The sequence below is a fragment of the Lepidochelys kempii genome, chromosome 1, assembly GCF_965140265.1.
Source record: "Lepidochelys kempii isolate rLepKem1 chromosome 1, rLepKem1.hap2, whole genome shotgun sequence".
NCBI lineage: Eukaryota > Metazoa > Chordata > Testudines > Cheloniidae > Lepidochelys > Lepidochelys kempii.
Window position 1 is genome coordinate 31,998,082 of NC_133256.1, and position 21,901 is coordinate 32,019,982.

At 45.5% G+C, this 21,901-nt stretch overlaps 1 protein-coding gene across 1 annotated transcript in view; it reads right to left on the reverse strand.

Annotated features, from left to right (window-relative positions):
- Positions 1-16,375: 16,375 nt before the first annotated feature.
- TMEM123 (transmembrane protein 123) overlaps positions 16,376-21,901 on the reverse strand; it is a 34,402-nt gene continuing 28,876 nt past the window's right edge. Inside the window, exon 6 of the mRNA XM_073338213.1 lies at positions 16,376-21,637. Within this exon, the coding sequence (XP_073194314.1) occupies positions 21,613-21,637 (25 nt within the window). The 3' untranslated portion in view covers positions 16,376-21,612. The remainder of the gene's footprint in view (positions 21,638-21,901) is intronic.

Below are 21,901 nucleotides of genomic sequence, written 5' to 3' on the forward strand. Positions count from 1 at the left end.
CAAATACAAAACATATTCCTCCCTCCTTAATAAGAACATCCTCTAAATAAAACAAACACTAAACTAGATAGTTCCTGTGACTTGGTAGAACCACCATATGGAAGTAGGCATCTTGAAAGGTCCAGAGCAGCCAATCAGTCATTCTGGGACAAAGCAGGGATGATAGCTGACAGTGACCATGCAGAACCTCATGTATTTGATGAACTTGTTCAGTCTGTGGAGGTTGAGTATGAGCCCTCATCCCACCCTTGGATTTCTGTATCAGGAAATACCTGGAGTAGAACCCAAGACCACGGTGTTCTTGCAGAACCACCTCCTCCTTCTCCACCACTTCCAGTACTATCAGAGAACTGACCTGCTTGAAGAGTAGTATCTCATGAGAGGGGTCCCTGAAGAGGGGTGAGGAGGGGGCATTCAGAGGAACTGGATGGCATAGCCCAATCTGACAGTGTCTAGGGCCCAGCTGTCAGACATCTTAGAAATCCATGCATTGTAAAAGCAAGCCAGCCTGTCCCCAAAGGAATAGGGAATGATGGAGGAAGAACAACAACTGGCTCAGTGCTGTGGCTCAATGAGGCAAAATGAGCACTTAGTAGGCATCAAAGGAGGGTGTGCCGAGTGGCTAGGCCCTGAGCTCAAGTGCTTCTTCCTGGGATAGTCGTGCTGTCTTGGGGGGATGGGGTGCTGTGGCTGAGCCCCATAATAGCGTATCTGTGCCGGTGACATATACACCCCCCAGAGACCATAAGGTAGCCCTCAAATCCTTGAAGGAATGGAGGGTTTCCTCATTCTTGTCTGAAAACATCGAATGGCAAGTCCTCAATAGCTTGCTGAGCATCCAGGGCAATCCATGAGTTTTGGAGCCAGCAAATCCTCATAGTAATTGCCAGGGCCATCACCCTGGCAAAAGTGTATGCAATCTGCCCTGGATGCGGCAAAGACGTTTCTTCCACCAAGCAGCTCTCAGAGACAAATGAGTGGGTGGGTGAGATTCTGTGGCCTGCATTGTGAAGGAGGTCAGACTAGATGATCCTAATGGTCCCTTCTGACCTTAATATCTATGCATCTATAGAGAAGGTGGGTAGACTGCCTCCATTCCCAGCTAAACTCTGGGGATTTTTTGCCCCGTAACTGTGGGTTCGTCCTAGCTAAAGATCCAGCCATGGAGGAGGCCTTCCGCCTCCAGGCGGACTTCTGGTGGTGTTGCACCCGAAAGTGTCTTGGGAGCAGGCCTGACGATGGGCTCAGTGTTCATAGTGCGACTGGGTGAGAATGTATCAGCTCCATCCAGGCAGGGGGCTAGCTCAGCTGTCAGCAGTAATGGAGGGGGACAGTCAGGAACAGGTGACTCTTGATTTGGTGTCTTGCCAGAAGCAGTGAAGTCGGGTAGCTCAACTGAAGATGTGTCTGAGGACTGGTATGACCTGGCAACAGCTGATCTACATGTTGCCACCAAGTGAGATCCTCTGCAGTCCGGACTGTGTAGGAAATGGGTTCTGTTCGAGCGATGACAGTAGCAGGGACCCATTTAGCTCCAGAAGTATAATTCAGAGCCAAAACTGGCTGTCCTGGGCTAAAGGTTTGGTCTTTAGCTCTGGGTGCACACCTGATGACTTGATCTTGCTGCTGATGTTGCACAATTTGTCAGGGTTCAGAAGGTTTCAGCAGGTCAAAGCAAGTGCTCAGCTGTAGTCGTCCTGTCATTAGAAAGGCCGGCGATGCCTTGGTTTTAGCATGAGGTGTGTTTCTGTAGGCTAGTAAAAAGGTGTCCAGATGCTTTTGAATGGGTAATTGTCCCCTTGCTGATTTCAAAGCTTGTTTCATTGTCTGCACAAATCTTTCAGCTAATCCAGTGGTGGATGGATGATATGGTGCTTAAGTGATGTGGTGTATCCCATTTGCCTTCATAAAATTTTGAAACTCCTGAGAGACTAACTGTGGTCCGTTATCACTCACAAGTTGTTCTGGCAGACCGAAATGACTAAAGAATCCTGTAGTTTTTGGATAGGGGTGCCCACTGGGGTGCATTTCTCACACCCTGACATGACATACAAGCTCTTACCTTCTCTTCAATAGCACTGTCCAATCCAGGCCACCAAAAATAGCGTTGTACGATTTCCTTCATGGTCACTATTCCACAGTGACCGGAATATAGCTGTTCTAACATCTGTGATCTCAGTGGTGGTGGGATAATGACATGACATGTCTCCCCCACAACAACCAACCAGATTGGATCGATAACTCCATCCTCCTGGACATTGTAAGTAACAAGGTCGGGTGAGATGGGAGAGGTTCGTCGAGATGTTCCATGCATCACCAGGTCCATAACTTGGGACAGTACTGGGTCAACGCAAATTGCCTTCTTTACCTGAGTAGCGGTGATGGGTGTATTCTCTACCTGTTCAAAGTAAAAGATTTCCTTCTGGGCAATATCTTGATGTTTGACTGGTAAAGGCAACCTTGAGAGACTATCTGCATCGCCATGCAGAGTGGATTTCCAATATTTGATTTCATGTGTGTGCGCTGAAAGCAACAATGCCCAACGTTGCATTCGACTAGCAGCTATTGGGGGAATGCCTGTGTGGGGTACAAAAATTGAAGTCAGAGGTGGATGGTCTGTGAGAAGAGTAAATTTCCACCTGAACAGGTACTGATGAAACTTCTGAATTCTGAAATCTATTCCCAATGCCTCATGTTCAATCTGGGCATAGCTAGTTTCAGCTTTGCTTAGAGTGTGAAGCAAAAGCAATAGGTCTCCCTTCTCCCGAAGGCATAATGTGTGATATGACCGCTCCCACTCCATAAGGGGAGGCATCGCAGGCCAACTGTAGGGGTAAGGATGGACCAAAGTGCATCAGAACTTCAGAATTTAGCAATGCACCCTTAGCTTTGTTAAATGCAACATCACAGGCTTCAGTCCACTTCCAGGCCTTGTTCTGCCCAAGGAGTTCGTGAAGTGGTTTTAGCAGTATGGCTAACAGATGAACTTTCCATAATAGTTCAATAGTCCTAGAAACGAGCGAACCTGGTTAACATTTTGAGGAGGGGGAGCCTCCACAATAGCCTTAACTTTTGCAGGGGCTTTATGAAGACCCGTAGCATCAATGATGTGTCCCAAATATTAAACAGAGGGCTGGAAGAATTCACACTTGTCTTTGCGGACTCCTAGGCCATACTCTTCCAGTCTTTGTAGGGTAGTCTCTAAATTCTTTAGGTGATCCTCCTCATTCTTTCCAGTGACCAGGATGTCATCCAGATTGCACTGGACTCCTGGCAAGCCACACAAGATCTGGTCCATAGCCCTCTGGAACAGGGCAGGAGTAGATGTTATTCTAAAAAGTAGGCGACAGTATAAATAAAGCCCTTTATGCATCACAATAGTCAACAGCTCTTGGGACTTTTCATCAACATGCATCTGTAAATACGCTTCACTCAGATCAATCTTACTGAACTCTTGTCCCCCAGCCAGGTCCACAAAGAGGTCATCGATGCGGGGAAGCGGGTATTGCTCTGCACACAACACCGGGTTGACAGTAACTTTAAAATCACCGCAAATCCAGAGGGAGCCATCTTTCTTCACTATTGGAATGATAGGAGTTGCCCATGGGCTATAGGTAACTGGTATTAGGACTCCATTTGTGACCAAGTGCTCCAGGTCCGCTTCAACTTTCAGCCTGATGGCATATGGCACAGTTCTGGCTTTCAGATATTTTGGTTGACTGTCAAGTTTAATGTTCAATGTCACAATGATTCCCTTCATACTTCCCAGATCCTCTCCAAAAACAGCAGCATGTTTCCTTAGTTTTGCGGTCAGACCGGTTTCTTCTTTAGTTATTCGGTGCACTTCTGCCCAGTTCACCTGAATCTTCCTAAGCCAAGACCTACCTATTAAGACTGGGTAATTACCTTTCACCACAAACAGTGGCAATTTAGCAGCCTGTCCATTGAGCTCCACCTTAGCATCAATAGTACCCAACATGGGCACAGCTTCTCTCGTATACGTCTTCAGAACAGTTTTTGTTGCCTTAAGCGGAAGATGCTGTAGCTTTTCTTTATACACAGTCTCAGAGACCAGCAAGACGGTTGCACCGGTGTCCAGTTCCATGCGTATAGGTTTGCCGTCCAACAACTGGGTTTCCCAGTATTCATGGGAGCCCACTGCCAAAGACAAAATGTGCAGTGGCACATCTTGCGATGAGGTGTCTCCTTGGTCATCCTGGGGCTGCAGGTTTCCCTTTTTGGTTGGCCAGACCACAGGCCTCTTTCTTCTGTTTACAGGCACACTCAGTGTGTCCCTTGTTGACACACCAGGTCCTTACCCTAGCATTCTGATGCCTGGTGACCCGGCTTACCACAGCGGTAACATTCTTGACTCTCCACAGTTTTTTGTGGGTAGATTCTTGTGACACCTTATGCACCCTAGGGGCTGCACCGATGTATTGCACCTCCTCTGTAGCCAGTGCCATGGAGACTGCAATATCAACTGCCTTCTTTAAGGTAAACTGAGCCTCTATCAATAGGCGCTTCTGTATAGCTTCACTGTGCAGGCCACACACTTACCTGTCACACAGGGCATCATTTAACATCTCCTTAAACTCACAGTGTTCCACAAGCCTTTTCAAAGTTGCTGCAAATTGTACAACTGTTTCATTTTCTCTTTGGTCTCTTTTGTGGAACCTATATCTTTCAGCTTTTACCAGTGGTTTTGGAGAAAAATGGGACCCTAGGATTTCCACAATGTCACTGTAAGATTTGGTCTCAAGCTTAAGCTTAACAGGGTGTAAGTAAGACTGCTCTCTGCTACGCAACTTAGCCCCTACAACACTTAAGAATATTGACACCTTCTTCTCTTCTGTAATGTCATTTGCAATAAAAGCTCAAAACTCTCAGTATATACATGCTATTGCACTAGAGTCTCCTCAAAAAGTTCCAGCGGCCCTGTAAGTGTAGCCATGGTTTTAGTTTCAGGTTGCACAGTCAGTGCAAGCAAGCCAGTTCTCACCCCCTTCCAACAGCAAAAAGGTTTTGTTTTTGTACCTTGACTTCTACTTCTTTCTGTTGTTGGGGCAGCACAGGAATCCTACCCACATCACCACTTTGTCTCCTTGGAGGCAGCAGTTTTAGGAAGAAATCACTTGAGACACAGAGAGCTGTAAACCTTAAAAGCAGCCATTTATTGTCACACGCTGAACTAACCAAAACCAGATAAAACTGGCTAGGCTATAATCTATAATCTAACTCAGTTGCCATAGCAACAACAAAGTTCTATTACCATGACAACCAAATACACAACAGAATTGTTAAGGGACCTTGTCTCTATAGAAAGGGGGGGTTAGCCATCATGGCCCCAATTTCACCAACCCTCCTAACCAATGTAATGGTGACAAGGAAGGCAACTTTCATGGAAAGGAGAGATAGTGAGCATGAGACCATAGGTCATCAGTGAGGTGAAGACTAAGTTAAGGTCAGTTGAATAGGAGGTTTATTTTTGAAGGAGGCAAAACTGCAGAGTTAACAGGTGGATAAAAATTGAATGACTATCCAGCAGTGGGTGGAAGGTGCTAATGGCAGCTGCATGCACCTCAGTGGAACTGAGGGTCAGCAATGCATCCTTCAGATTAAAGGAAACATTCAAGGAGTACCAGGATGTGCATGGCTTCAGGGACAAGGTTCTGTCTGGTAGCCTAGAAAGTTAAATGTTTTTACTTGGCTTGATATGAGCATCTTGTAAACACTTTCCTGCTGTTTGAGGCCATCCTCTACTGTCGGAGACTATTCTTGCACTAGTATAGGTGTCCATCCAATAATCAAGCTGTCAGGTGAAGAGAGTGTGGGGTTGGGGTACCTGAGTCTGCCGTTGTGTTGGGCCAGCACCTCTGGGAATGTTTGAAGCGTGATTCTGGAGGAGAGGGGGGTACTTCAACATGCAGAGGAGGAGCAGAATACAAGATTGGTGAGGCCAGAATGCGACTATGAGGATGGTTGTTGCCTTCTCCCATCTGATCGTGTGGATCACTCGAGGTAAGTGGGGGAGGGTGAAAGCATAACTTGTCCAGTCTGACCAATTGAGGATTAGGGCATCCCCGTATGATTGAGTTCCAGCTCCTCCCCTCAAACAATATTAGGGTGCATTTGGTATTGGTGTGGGATGCAAAAAGATCTGTCACTGAAGGTCCCCATTGGCCAAAATTGTCTGCAATTAGTCATGCAACTCCCATTCATGGTCAGTTGCAAAGTTTCTACTGAGAGCATAGGCAATCATGGGTTCTAGGTTCCTGGTAGGTAGGCTGCTGTCTAAAGAATATAGTGTGTGATGCACCATTCCCACCCATAGGTCTTGGGGTTTTGTTTATGTAGAAGATGGTGGTGGTGGTGTCTGACATGAAAAACGTGTTGGTTTTGGATAGTTGCCAGGAAGGCCTGGTAAGCTTTTTGTACTGCCTGCAGTTCCAATATGTTTATGTGCATCCTGGACTTATCTTGCTGTCTTAATTGAAGAAGAAATAAATGGGCTGAACAAGATCTGTGAAGAGCATCTATAGACATCGGGTTATTCAGTGGCCAGCCCATACGCTGGACAAGTTGACGAGGATGGGTCTGTGACTTAATGCATGCTGTAGTGTTGATCTATAAACCCAGAACAGGACCCATAATTGTACAGCACCACACATACACTCCTTAACAAACCAGTTCTATGCACATAGACAACATCAGTACATTGTAGGCATCTAAAATGCCAGTTGACCTCAAGTCCTATGAAGATGGGCCCTTGAAGTGAGGTGTGGAATCAACTGTACTAGTACAGTTAAACCACGGGTCTCAAAGTCCCGGCCTGAGGCCCATCTGCGTCCCGAGAACCTCCCCACTGTGGCCCACGGAGGAGAGATGCATGCAGCCATGCTGCTGGCTCTGTCTCCTGCAGGCGCTGCCCCCCACAGTTCCCATTGGTTGGGGGAGAGGGACAGAGATACCATCACTAGTTGGTGGGCAGTGTCAGCCATGGGGGCAGAGTCACTGTTTTCCACAATGAATATAAGCAAGTCAAAATACCAAACACAACTAGCTGATGCCCACCTTGGTGCAATCCTGAAGGTTTCAACTGCTCAGTCACTGAGGCCAAACATCAACAAACTGACAGACCTGAAGTGTTGCCAGGTGTCTGGTAAACACTAAAAACTCTCCGGCAGGCGAAGAATTGCATAAAGTTCTATGACAGTTTTATTATTTCTAAGAAATTCAAAATAAAAAATACAATAGAAATGTTTTCTTTTCTGAACACCATCTTCAGTGACGTTATTGGCCCGCTGGGAGGATTTGGGGACTGGCACTGACCCAAAAGTAAATTGAGCACGAGAGCACTCGATTAAACTCAGCCGTGGCTAACCCAGGTTATAGTATTGTTTGGTTGCCTAATACAGAAACACGACTTCAAATGAGGCTGTTTACCTGGCCTAAAAGGAGATTTATAACCTGACTTTAGCTTTCTCATCCCTAGTTAAGTAGATGTATAAACCAATTTGGCTACAACTGAGATTAAGCCATGGATAAATACATGGCTGCCTAACTTGGTGGGAGCTCAGCTTGGGCAAGTGGCCTGGAGCTGGGGCATTTTGGCCGGGGCTCCTCTGGCTGCGAGAGGGCTCAGAGCGCTGGTGGGCCAGGGCCTCCAGCAGAAGGGCCGCCACCAGGGGGGGCTAGCTTTCCCAAAGGGGGTGTTTACATGTTGGCCATGAGTATAAGAGTTACCATACGTCCAGTTTTCCCAGCCATTTCCTCTTGTTTGATCCGCCACACTCTAGGTTTTTTCAAAAAAAGAGGAACCGTTGGGGATTTTTACAGAGCAGATGTTGTATTTCAGAAAGAGCTGGCCCAGAGGCCTGATCAGTCCCTTCCCTGCAGCCCCAGGGCTCAGATCCTGCCTGTGTAATGCAGGGGGTGAGACTAAAAAGAAAAGGAGTTCTTGTGGCATCTTAGAGACTAACCAATTTATTTGAGCATAAGCTTTTGTGAGTTACAGCTCACTTCATCAGATGCATACTGTGGAAAGTGTAGAAGATCTTTTTATACACACAAAGCATGAAAAAATACCTCTCCCCACCCCACTCTCCTGCTGGTAATAGCTTATCTAAAGTGATCACTCTCCTTACAATGTGTATGATAATCAAGATGGGCCATTTCCAGCACAAATCCAGGGTTTAACAAGAACGTCTGGGGGGGGAGGTAGGAAAAAACAAGGGGAAATAGGTTACCTTGCATAATGACTTAGCCACTCGCAGTCTCTATTCAAGCCTAAGTTAATTGTATCCAATTTGCAAATGAATTCGAATTCAGCAGTCTCTCGCTGGAGTCTGGATTTGAAGTTTTTTTGTTGTAATATCGGAACTTCCATGTCTGTAATCGCGTGACCAGAGAGATTGAAGTGTTCTCTGACTGGTTTATGAATGTTATAATTCTTAACATCTGATTTGTGTCCATTTACTCTTTTACGTAGAGACTGTCCAGTTTGACCAATGTATATGGCAGAGGGGCATTGCTGGCACATGATGGCATATATCACATTGGTGGATGTGCAGGTGAACGAGCCTCTGATAGTGTGGCTGATGTGATTAGGCCCTATGATGGTGTCCCCTAAATAGATATGTGGACACAGTTGGCAACGGGCTTTGTTGCAAGGATAGGTTCCTGGGTTAGTGGTTCTGTTGTGTGGTATGTGGTTGCTGGTGAGTATTTGCTTCAGGTTGGGGGGGCTGTCTGTAAGCAAGGACTGGCCTGTCTCCCAAGATCTGTGAGAGTGATGGGTCGTCCTTCAGGATAGGTTGTAAATCCTTAATAATGCGTTGGAGGGGTTTTAGTTGGGGGCTGAAGGTGACAGCTAGTGGCATTCTGTTATTTTCTTTGTTAGGCCTGTCCTGGAGTAGGTGACTTCTGGGAACTCTTCTGGCTCTATCAATCTGTTTCTTCACTTCTGCAGGTGGGTATTGTAGTTCTAAGAATGCTTGATAGAGATCTTGTAGGTGTTTGTCTCTGTCTGAGGGATTGGAGCAAATGCGGTTGTATCGCAGAGCTTGGCTGTAGACAATGGATCGTGTGGTGTGGTCAGGGTGAGAGCTGGAGGCATGTAGGTAGGAATAGCGGTCAGTAGGTTTCCGGTATAGGGTGGTGTTTGTGACCATCGTTTATTAGCACTGTAGTGTCCAGGAAGTGGATCTCTTGTGTGGACTGGACCAGGCTAAGGTTGATGGTGGGATGGAAATTGTTGAAATCATGGTGGAATTCCTCAAGGGCTTCTTTTCCATGGGTCCAGATGATGATGTCATCAATATAGTGCAAGTAGAGTACGGGTGTTAGGGGATGAGAGCTGAGGAAGTGTTGTTCTAAGTCAGCCATAAAAATGTTGGCATACTGTGGGGCCATGCGGGTACCCATAGCAGTGCTGCTGATTTGAAGGTATACATTGTCCCCAAATGTAAAATAGTTATGGGTGAGGACAAAGTCACAAAGTTCAGTCACCAGGTTAGCTGTGACATTATCGGGGATAGTGTTCTTGATGGCTTGTAGTCCATCTTTGTGTGGAATGTTGGTGTAGAGGGCTTCTACATCCATAGTGGCCAGGATGATATCAGGAAGATCACTGATGGATTTTAGTTTCATAGAATCATAGCATATCAGGGTTGGAAGGGACCTCAGAAGGTCATCTAGTCCAACCCCCTGCTCAAAGCAGAACCAATCCCCAATTTTTGCCCTGATCCCTAAATGGCCCCCTCAAGGATTGAACTCAGAACCCTGGGTTTTAGCAGGCCAAGGCTCAAACCACTGAGCTATCCCTCCCAGGAAGTCAGTAGTGTCTCGAAGGTAGCTGGGAGTGCTGGTAGCGTAGGGCCTGAGGAGGGAGTCTACATAGCTAGACAATCCTGCTGTCAGGGTGCCAATGCCTGAGATGATGGGGTGTCCAGGATTTCCAGGTTTATGGATCTTGGGTAGCAGATAGAATGCCCCAGGCCGGCGTTCCAAAGGTGTGTCTGTGCAGATTTGTTCTTGTGCTTTTTCAGGGAGTTTCTTGAGCAAATGCTGTAGTTTCTTTTGGTAACTCCCAGTGGGATCAGAGGGTAATGGGTTGTAGAAAGTAGTGTTGGAGAGCTGCCGAGCAGCCTCTTGTTCATATTCCGACCTATTCATGATGACAACAGCACCTCCTTTGTCAGCCTTTTTGATTGTGATGTCAGAGTTGTTTCTGAGCTGTGGATGGCATTGTGTTCCGCACGGCTGAGGTTATGGGGCAAGTGATGCTGCTTTTCCACAATTTCAGCTCGTGCACGTCGGCGGAAGCACTCTATGTAGAAGTCCAGTCTGCTGTCTCAACCTTCAGGAGGAGTCCACCTAGAATCCTTCTTTTTGTAGTGTTGGTAGGGAGGTCTCTGTGGATTAGTATGTTGTTCAGAGGTGTGTTGGAAATATTCCTTGCGTCGGAGACGTCGAAAATAGGATTCTAGGTCACCACAGAACTGTATCATGTTCGTGGGGGTGGAGGGGCAGAAGGAGAGGCCCCGAGATAGGACAGCTGCTTCTGCTGGGCTAAGAGTATAGTTGGATAGGTTAAAAATATTGCTGGGTGGGTTGAGGGAACCATTGCTGTGGCCCCTTGTCGCATGTAGTAGTTTAGAAAGTTGAGTGTCCTTTTTCTTTTGTAGAGAAGCAAAGTGTGTGTTGTAAATGGCTTGTCTAGTTGCTCATAATGGTCCCTTTTGGTCTTGGTCTAGGAATCAAGTGCAGCTTGACAAGTGTTCAAGGGCTTGGGCTAGACAACAGTTGGTGGCAAGCGGGGGTGTCACTGTACCCTGTAGTAACCTGCTGTGCACTGTGTGTGCATGTGGACCTTGCTGCTGCACACTAAACGTTTCCCAGTGTGCTTGGATCTACTCCCATTTCAATGCAGCATAGCTCCAAGTGCACTGGGGAGCTTTTAGTGCATGCCCACAGGTTCCACCCAGGCTCTTAATGTGCGGCATATTTGTGCAAGGTAGATTTACACCCCAGCTTGCTGTGAACTAAAGGTTGGTGTAGATGACTGTCTGTGCCAGTTCCAGGTCCTACTGCTGTGAAAAGCAGTTAGCACTTAGGCAGATATGTGCCTCATGGTGACACTGTTGGCAAGTCAAGTGGTGTAAAATGAAACCAAAAGAGGGGGTGGCTGAAGTCCAGTGCACATCGAGCCCTACAAGACTTTCAATGTGAAGGCAGAGGGAGTGAGGCATAATGACATTAATCTCTGTATAGGGGAAAGTATTGGTCTGTGGGCTGAGCGGTTTCTGTTCTTTTTATAAACCAAGTAACTATATTCTTATTTCATGCTGTTGGGGACACTGGGGCATGGCCACTAGGTAACTCGAGGGGATGGAAGACCACGAGTGTCGATGAAGCCCCCTCGCACTAGGCCCAGGTGTCCTTGGGGGCCCCCCCTCCCGCCTGGAGGCACTCGCAGCAGCTCTGCGTACTAGGCCCAAGTGTCCTTGGCCCCCCAGCCTGAAGGCACACACAGCAGTTATACTGAGGGTCTGCAACAATCTGTTGTAGAGTCAGACTGCCTGAAACTCAGCAAGACCAAACAGGGCAGATATGGAAGAACAATGCTGAATAAAGCAGCTTTATGTATAGTTTAACAAATGATACAGAGAACCAGGGAACTAGCTGGGAACTGGATTGGCTGGCTATATGGATACTTGGGGTAGCTTGCTATTGGATAAGTATGCTGGGGAAAAAGGATGTATAAAAGCCTGTGTAACTTCCTGCTCTGTGCACAGGATTTGAGATTCAAATCTCCCTGTACCTATTTGAAGCTTCAAATAAACTTTTCTGCTTCTCCACCCCGTTGTGATTACTGGGTGTAGCACACCAGGTAACGAACCACTCAAGCTGTTGTTCAGCCTCTTGGCACTGGGTGCCGGCAACAACTCTGTACCCGAAGCCTTGTTTGAAAGTTACTAGTCAGCTTTGAAAATGTTTGAGTGCTGTCTCTTGGCAGAGCTTCAGTTGCTGATACAATAATAGAAAAGAACAGTTTCTTCTCAGCATTGAACTTCCTTCGACCCTTTGTGCAAGAGGTTTGCCGCCAACAGTGGTAAACACAAAAAAGGGACTATAAACACTGACTTCCTATGTAACGCTGCTGCCCAAGAGACTCAAGGCTGTTGTAAAATGTCAACATTCCAAACCCACTGCTCTTCGTGTACTGGCAAGAGATGTGTTCAGGCTTTTGGGAAATTTTAAAATGATGTCAAACAGCAGCCGTTGAACCTGATGATCTGATTTGTCATCAGCTGAAGTCAGAGGGCAAGATTCTGAACCGCTGTAAATCAGCACAGTTTCATTGACTTCAGTGGAGTGCTGCTACTTTGTCAGCTGAGGATCTGGCCCAGAAAGTCACCAAACCACCAGGCTTTTCTGCTACTGTTTTGGGATGTGACTATCACAAAGTTGTGCCACAAGTTGTTTTGTGGTTGTATTGAATGTGCTGTCTCCCCTTCCTCATTTCGCCTGTGAGTGCTGAACAAACAAGCCCTTGGCTCATAATGTTCCATGCTGCCGTCTATGCGGCACCAGCATCCCTGTATGCAGTAGGCCTGAGACCAGGGACCATGAGTGAGGTACCACTCTGACCAGCAGAATCCAAGAAACCTGCTCACACAAACTGAGCATGCTCAGTAACACTGCTGAAACCGACTGCTTTCACTCCACCCCCTCCTTGCCCCTCCCTCCCCCACTATCCGCTGGCACAGATCATCGCTGTAAGTACAACCCTGGAATCACTGTATGATGTGATTGATTTAGAGGAATTCTATGAAATATGACCCCCTGAACTTAATATGCGTCTTGTGGATTGAGCACCTAAGCATCCATGTGTTGCCGGCTGCCTGGCAGATCAGTTTGTGGACAGTAGGTCCAGATATGAAGAGACCACCAAGGGCACTGGCCTAAGCATGGGCCCTGAAAAAGAGAACCACTGGAGGCACCCCAGATATGGGATTCTGATAAACCCATGGCGGTGGGTGTGTGGGAACAGCTGACCCCAGTAGGCCCCCCAAGGGAGCTCAAGCACCTGAGGTGTAGTATCTGTAGATGAACAAGGATAGAGCAGCCATGAGGCTGTGGCTGGTAACAGAGCCACCTTGCCTGAGGGGGCTGCAAATGAGGGGGAGGACCCTGCATCCCTGCCACTCCAGACCTTAGGACACCAGAGATACGGCTAGGTTAACAACAACTTTGCAGGGGGACAAACCTACACCAATTCCCCCCAAATGCTCAAAGGGTCACTTCTAGGCAACCACCCATCCCTAATTGGGTGGAACAATCCTGAAAGATACTTTTTCCCAGATTTCCTGCAGCACTGCTCTGAGCCTGCCCAAGGCTCAGTGTGGCACCAGCCTCTTCCTGGTGTGTGTGTGGGGAGCTGAGGTAGGTCTTAGCTCCCCATCCCCTTACCATGAGGCCCCACTCCTCCTCTCCCCCACCCACAAGGCCCCACCCCTGGCCAAGCCAGAGCCGGGCAGTAGTAAGAGCTGCCCAGGGAGCCTGGAACATTGTAGGGAGCCCTGGACCCATCCCCTGCCCTGGATGGCATGCCCCAGCAGGCAGAGCCAGAGGCTGTTCTTGGACTGGTTTTACTACTGTCTGGTTCCAGCTTCTGGCCAGGGGGCATGGTCTCAAGAGGACAAGGAGCAGGGGGACAGGGCCATGGAGGGGGAAGAATGTGTCCCATTTTTGCATTTTGAAAAGGTGGTCACCCTAGTCACTTCCTACCCCAACCTAGGGTAAGGATACCCCAGGCTGCAGCCAAGAAGGCTGACACATGGCAGAATATGGGTTCACTGATCTCCTTGCTCCCTGGCAGATGAGTGGGAGGAGATAATTCTACAATCCATATCAGTTTCAAACCCCAAATTTTGGGTTAACAAAAGGGCTCAGGAGACTGCATGGAAACTCCCCGTGTGCATCCTGTTAGTGTGAGCTAACAGACAAGACCTAAGAGAGGATGTGAAACTACTCTATCTTGTGTTATGAAAAGTCAGATTGATTGATTAGAAACTGTGCTGTAAGAATCATGAAAGTACCTGGTAAGTCATTGTGACAAACTGGGACTGTTCTTAATGTTTCCTCTGAACAGTGTGGGGGGTGCTGCAGTTCCCCTATGCAGTTCTTAAGTATCTAGGTGGTGGGATAAGGGTGTATGATCGTTGCAGAACCCTAGAGGGCAGGTGTGTGCAGGGGTCTGGACACACAGAATGGCCAACACCCTGTTTCCTGGCAACTGATGGCCTGGGCCCTTCCCCCCTACAGGTGAGAGCTAAAGGGATTGGAGAACAAAAGAATCAGGTGACCTCCTGGCCCAGGAAAGGGACAAAGCCAAGAGGAGGAGGGGCTGGATAGAGTTTCAGTTTGAGGCTGGCTGGGGAGTGAAGTGCAGACGTTGTCTGGCTCACTGCCCCCCAAAATGGACCCAGCTGAGTGGTCCTATTCTCTGCACCTACAAGCTCTGTTTTAGACCATGTTCCTGTCATCTAATAAACCTCTGTTTTACTGGCTGGCTGAGAGTCACGTCCAACTGCGGAGTTGGGGGGCAGGACCCTCTGGCTTCCCCAGGACCCCGCCTGGCTGGACTCTCTGTGGGAAGCGCACGGAGGGGCAGAGGATGCTGAATGCTCCGAGCTCAGACCCAGGAAGGTGGAAGCTGTGTGAGCTGTGTGTCTTGAAGACAGGCTGCTCACAGAAAGGAGACTTCCCCAGAGTACTGACTGGCTTCATGGGGAGCAGTTCCAGAGCATCACCTGGGGACTCCGTGCCAGTCAGCTACCAAGGAGATGGGAAATATGCTGTGGCATCCATGCAGGGGCATGCAAAGGAATAAAAATATGACTGGTTCTGGAGGGGCATGTTCTGTACCCCTGCCACAGCACCAGGGCCAGAGGAGCTATCAGCTCCCCATGTGGCTGGAGGAACTCACTTTCCCCCTGCTGCCCTGAGGCCAGAGTTCTGTGTCCCCACTGATTATTTGGGGGCTCATGCCCCTGCTTGCCCCCCCTAGTCCATACCCCTCCATCTATGGATAACAATTGTGGGTTCAGACAGCCCCAGGACACTGGTTAAAGTGACCCTGCTCAATTCATCCTTGATCAGGGAAGACATGACATGGGAATTTTTTGTAATATTGTTATGAATCCTATGCATGCTTCCATTTCTCCCCCTACTGAGCATTGCCAACTAATGGCCCGAGGGGGGGGGGGCGAGAAACAGAATTAAGTTTCAGAGGAACAGCCGTGTTAGTCTGTATTCGCAAAAAGAAAAGGAGTACTTGTGGCACCTTAGAGACTAACAAATTTATTTGAGCATAAGTTTTCATGAGCTACAGCTCACTTCATCAGATGTTTACCGTGGAAACTGCAGCAGACTTTATATACACACAGAAATCATGAAACAATACCTCCTCCCACCCCACTGTCCTGCTGGTAATAGCTTATCTAAAGTGATCAACAGGTGGGCCATTTGGTGCTCTCTGGGTAGACTAAAAGACGGTGTAGGAGTGTCACCTCCCTGCCCTGCCCGGGTGGAATGAATAGTGTCATTAAAGAACTGGCTGACACCTACTCAGTTCAGCAGGGGAGCCAGAGAGACAATGCAAACTCCAGTGACTCATGCATCAACTCTCAACAGCACTGCCTGGAGAACAAAAGCCTGAGCTGGGGCCAAGAGTGGATATACAGTTGGCTTCTAGAAGAGGCTGGAAGCTCTGGTCTAAGGACAGAGGGCCAGAAATGGAATCCATTACAGCTTGGCCAGCTGATGGCACTGGCTTGGCCTCTCATTGCTAACCTAAGGACTTTCAGTTTCCGCAGTCACGTGACCTATAAATTGTTACCTGATTGAAAAGGCTGGCTGTTGTCTCTGCAAATACTCACTGAGAGCTTTGTGCCTTAATAGGGTACAGTATGAGCCTTCCACAGGAATCTGGCGTGGCTGGATTCTCTGCAGGGAGCCATGGAAAGAGAAAGGGATTGCTGGTACTGAAGGCCCTATCCCAGAGTCTTGGATGCCACAAGGCTGCCCCTAGTGGAACTGCGTGGGCCCTTGGGACCCAGCCCATTAAAGCAGTCACTCCCAAGAGACTGGTGACAGGCTGGGGCATAGATCAGACCCTCTGAATCTGTGACAGCCTCTAGAATTACTTATTCTCCAGGGGTGTGACTCCACTCAGCTACTATGTTTTGAGAAGGGAAAAGTTATGGACCTGTAATTCTGTTTCCTTTGAAACTGTTCTGACAGGCTTTTCACTCACCTGCCTTCCTCCCCACTAGTGATGGGGGGTGGGGGTGTTATATTTATAGAGAAAATACTAGTTGGTTTTCTTTTTTTTTTTTTTTTTTTTTTTTTAAGAAGATCTTCAAGCCTTTGCTGCTTGCCTTACTTCCTTTGGGAGTTCTGCCCCTGCCCAATAAGAAACCACCTGGAAAGCTCCAAGGTCAGAGGTTAAGCTGAGCAGGAAGCAACTGCTACATAACTAGGCTCTTGCACCCCACTCTTACAGTGGTTTAGGGGCTCATCTTAACAGCTTGGGGATATGCTTCAGATTTTGCCCTAGGAAGCTGAAACACAGAAGTGAGAATCCTGTTACACTATCTTCAGAGAAGTAAAGTTACAAGTCAGTAATTTTCCATTTCCAGAAAATAAAAATAGAGCAACAGGGTGAAACAGCTATGCAAGTACATGCCTCAAAAAGCAGGAACAGCACTGAAATGCAAGATTAAATAGAGGCCTACAAGAACACTTGCAGTCAGAGGAAAAAAATCACAGCAGCTAGCTTCAGCTTAAGTGTTGGCCTGGTGGATTTCATTATGATAAAGCTGGAGAATGAAAATTGCAAACAGTTTCTAAAAATCACATAATTCAAGTTAGAAGGGACAGACTTTTGTTTTGAGGAAAGATGTCCTCTGAAACCTACATAATATAATTCGGTTGAGATTCTGTTCTCCTGCGAGGTGTGGAAAATGGGAATGCTGTGTATATAAGGGAGAACAGAATTTTCAGGCTATGATTTGGCCACTGGGTCTGACAAAAGGTGAATTTAGTTTAAGTGAAGCATAAACACTTTACAAAAGAAAAAATAAGGCAAACATACAGGGGTTAAAAAAACCCTGGAATAACAAACTCTAGCCCTGCCTGTTTTTTGTTGTTGGCTTTGAAAATTCTTTGCATTATTATAACATCCACAGAGACCCATAATTCTCAGATTCCTTTTGTGGTCCAATTTTGCACTTTTGGTTTCAGTCCAAATTTTTCTTTTCTTTCTTTTTTTTACTAAATGGAAGTTTGAGCAAAAACAGATTGCCCTTTTATAAGTTACCAGTGTGGGAAAAAACCCAAAATGTTGTTTTTTCCCCATATATACATTTTGATTAGAAATTTTGCATACAAGTAATTTGAATAATGTCTGAAGGTAGACCATAGGCTCATTTTGTACATCACATTAAGATCAAAAGCTCAAGCCAAAACTGAAGGAAGTCACTTGAATAGCTATGAGCATTTAAAATTTCATATCTGATGCCTGCACTTTAGTTTTCTTTCTCCCCCCCTTTTTAAAACACATTGGCTGCAAGGCAGCACTTAACTTTCAAGGCAACTTATTTTAGATTCTGAAAGGAAAGAGTATTTGATGACAAATGGAAGAACATCTTTCAACTTATTATTCTCCTTCCAGCGGGAGGGAGGTGCCAAAATAATTGTGCAGAGAGATTGAGCCACTGTTTATTCTAGTTTTCTTAGACACTGATTCAATAATGCATGTAAATATATGCATAAGTTCCACTGATGTTAATGGTTGTTAAGCATGTGCTTAAGTGTTTTGCTGAATTGAGGCTTTAACATCTTGTATTTCATTATAAAGCAACCAGTTTTACAACTCAGAGACTACCTGCATACTCTGTATAACATTTCCAGAATGGATGCATTGTGAGATCTTGGGAACTTTCTATTGTATGTTCCCACAATACAGCTATAACATTTCCAGAGTAGATAAGTTCAAACAGCTTTACAATAAGGCAACACAGCCTAGAGGGCTGAGCACAGGGCTGTGATGTAATCCCCTTTTTCCCACAGATCAGCTGCGTGTCCATAGGATAGGCATAGAGAGTTAACAATGTTCAGACAATCAGGTTAGTTAAACAGCTGTGCATTTTAAGCTGTTCTTAATTCTTCAAGTTACTCCATATGGGTAGACCCCTGCATCTACATGGCATCCCAATGAATTCAAGTTCACCTGCATCTGGGTACAAGTGACCACAAACATGGAACAACTTGCAGGACTGAGGTCTATGTACATACTTTACACATATTATGGTACAGCAAAGAGTTCTGTCATTATCTGACTAGTATTATTAACAGTCAACTGACCATAAGGCTGAAATCCATTTCCCTTTCATTAGAATGTAAATTCTGAACCTTAATGGTGAGTAGGACTCAATTTTCACTTCCTACAGTATACACACACCTAAAGGAATTTAACTTTCCTTTGCATCATTTACTGCTACATCTTAACTGCAGACATTAATATTGTTTTCTACACACAAACTCCAAACAATAAAATAAAATGTATTTCAAACTGCAGAAGTTCTGGAAAAAATTAAACTCTTGTGTTCTGTCATCTAAAAAGCGGATCATTAAACACCTGTATATTGTAAATTGACATTTTCATCCAACATTTTTTTGGGGAATGATTTTTAAGGAATTAAAACACTGTTTAATAAAATCAAAAATACACTGGACCTGACATTCTGGTAATAAAGGCAAACATTTCATTTTAATATTTATCTGCACAACAGAGGTCAGAGGATCTCAGTAACTCTACTGAGTAGCACTTAATACAGTAAAACTCTGGGTAACTACAAAAAAAATTCTGTAGAACAACGATTTGCAAACTGGTAAAGTTTAGCTATAGTCTTTATATATACACATATAAAAAGAAAAAGGCAAGGTTTTCCCCCAAAACAGTGAAATTAATAATCACTTAAAATACTTCAATTTTTTTTTAAACAAGAGAAAAAAAAAAGTTTTAATGGCATAGCCCAGCAAACCCTTCCTCCTGGGAGTACGCAAACAAGTAACTCTACTGATTGCAAAGGGAGTGCGTGAGTAAGGACTGCCCACAGCAGGAAAGGTTTGCAGGCCTAGATCTTATCATACACAGAAAGAATTTTGTATTTAGGACAGATTTTTTTTTTAAATAAAATCCTATGAAAGTGCAAGACTTAAAAGAGTGAAACATTTCTAAACAAAATAGTAACTGGTATAAGACCTGTTTCTACCAAAGTGCTGCATCACACACTAATGGCCACCTTGCATGCAAAAATGCACCTGGGCAAACTTTCCAATAGCTGTCTAATACCTACGTGGTTGTGTCTTGGATGGTGAATTATCATTAGTAGTACCCACCAAAGCAGCTCTCCATCAGAGGCACTTTTCCATACAGGGTCAGCTGCAAAGGGAAACTGATTGGGATTGAACATTAGCTCACTGCTGCTGAAATATTCTAAATATCCAAATTTGCAGTCTTTGAGCCTCACACGAATCTTCTTATATCAGTGTAAATCAGGATTACATCCACTGAGGTCAATACAATTATACCAGTGTAAACGGGAAGAGAATTAGAAATCAGTGTCAGGCCCCTTCTTTATGACTCCCTATGAAATAAAGATCTGATTCAAAGTCTGTTGATATCACCCAATGGGAGTCTTTTCATTGACTTCAATGGACTTTGGACTAGATCAGGGGTGACCAACCTGAGCCTGAGATGGAGCCAGAATTTATCAATGTACATTGCCAAAGAGCCACAATAATATGTCAGCAGCCCTCCATAGGCTCCCCCACCCCCGTTCCCAGCGCCTCTCACCCTCCGGCAGCCCCACCGATCAGCACCTCCCTCCCCAAACCTCCCAATCAGCTGTTTCGTGGTATGCAGGAGGCTCTGGGGGCGAGGAACGAGGGCACAGTAGGCTGAGGGGAGGCGGCAGGAAGGGGTGGAGTGGGGGCAGGACTTGTGGCAGAACCAGGGGTTGAGCAGTGAGTACCCTCCAGCACACTGGAAAGTTGGCTCCTGTAGCTCCAGCCTCAGAGTCAGTGCCTATACAAGGAGCCGCATGTTAACGTCTGACGAGCCGCATGTGGCTTCAGAGCCACAGGTTGGCCACCCCGGACTAGATCATAATGTGTAAGTACAGCAGCACCAGGTCCTGCAAACAATTTTAAGAATGTAGGGCATAGATATATATTTTAAATGCTATCCTACATATTATATTTTACCACTTGCATTTGGAAAGTTACTCCCAACTCTTCCTAAATCCTACTAGAAACCCTGTATAAAGCTTCCAAATAAAACAAAGCAGGGATTTTAAATTACATTCAAGCTAGAATAATTTTCAGTGGAAATCTTCATATTCACAGTAGGAGACAAGCCTTTTTTTAAAAAAAATACAATTTTATCTCAATCATACCATTGTGATTTGCTGGATATGAATCACTAATTTAATTCTAAATAAAACCTGTATATTATAATGATCATCTAGCCCATTTCAACTTGTAGACCACTTCATAAGAGACAAGTACTGTCATGGACTGTATCTCCTCCCCCTCCCAGTTCCCCACAGATTGATTCTCACTATATTTTATTCTGCAGACCCAGAGGTAATGTGGTGGAAGGAGCACACAGGGTCACATGCCCCTTCAGATTTCTGCCAGGATTTATGTGCTCTGCTCTGAACCCCGCTGCATACCACCAGAACCTTTACATTGTGTCCCCCCACTATCAACAGTTACGAGTAGTCTCCGGTAATATATCCACAGATCACTGATCATCCGTAGACTATATTGTAAGTACGTTTTCTATCATCCTGTTCTGGATAGTTTACGACATTATGAATCATAATTTGATAAATTGGAATAATCTCATATCCCTTTACTAGCATCAGCACTGAACTGAAATATTTTTGTTAAAAAACAAAGTCTGAGGTTCCCAAATCATTAACAGAAGTTCACCCCAAGTTTCAAGTTACAAATAAATACATTTTAATACAAAATAGTAGCAAAGTCACTTCCTCTTGTAGTTTACCTGCCAAGCCTATTGCATTTTTCCCTAACTGCGACTAGTATTTTTTCAGCCTGTTGTACCCAAAGTAGAACCACCCGCATTTATGTAGTATGTAGGCAATAATCCAATGTATTCACAATTTTAATGTCACGTGGTATGTTATGGTAATGATTTGGTATCTCAAAGTTTGTATGCATTTATTTTAAAAAGCATTTCAGTTCATCATTAGGTAATGAACGTTAAAGATTTTTTTTTTAAATTGCATCAACAACAGGGCATGTTTCTGCAAAGTGCTAACTTCCTCCAGCTCCCATTGCAATAAATGGGAGCTCAGGGTGCTTGGGAAGATCTTGACACTGTGCAGGATCAGATCTATGGATGCATTAGAGATTGGGACTATCTTTATGAAAGGAAAAAAACATTTTCAAATAGATGTTCTTAAAGCAGTGATCGGGTGGAATTTCCCCACTGTCTTCTCAGAAGTATCTTTAAATGATAGCATCATGTTCATCACTGTAACAGAAACACGGTAATTAATCATTTGCAAAAGCATCAATGGTCTACAATACAATATCAAAAGTTTCAGAATGTCATGACCCACTTTACTGCTCTCAAGGGTTATTTGCTAATAAAGGCACTCATCCTGGAAAGTGCTGAGCACCCACAATGCCTGTATGGGATTTTCTGTTAGTGCTTCTCAGAACCAGGCCTGATGTTAAAACACTTACCTTTCACCACATGCCTTAAGCCTTGCTCAACATATAAGACATTGCAGTG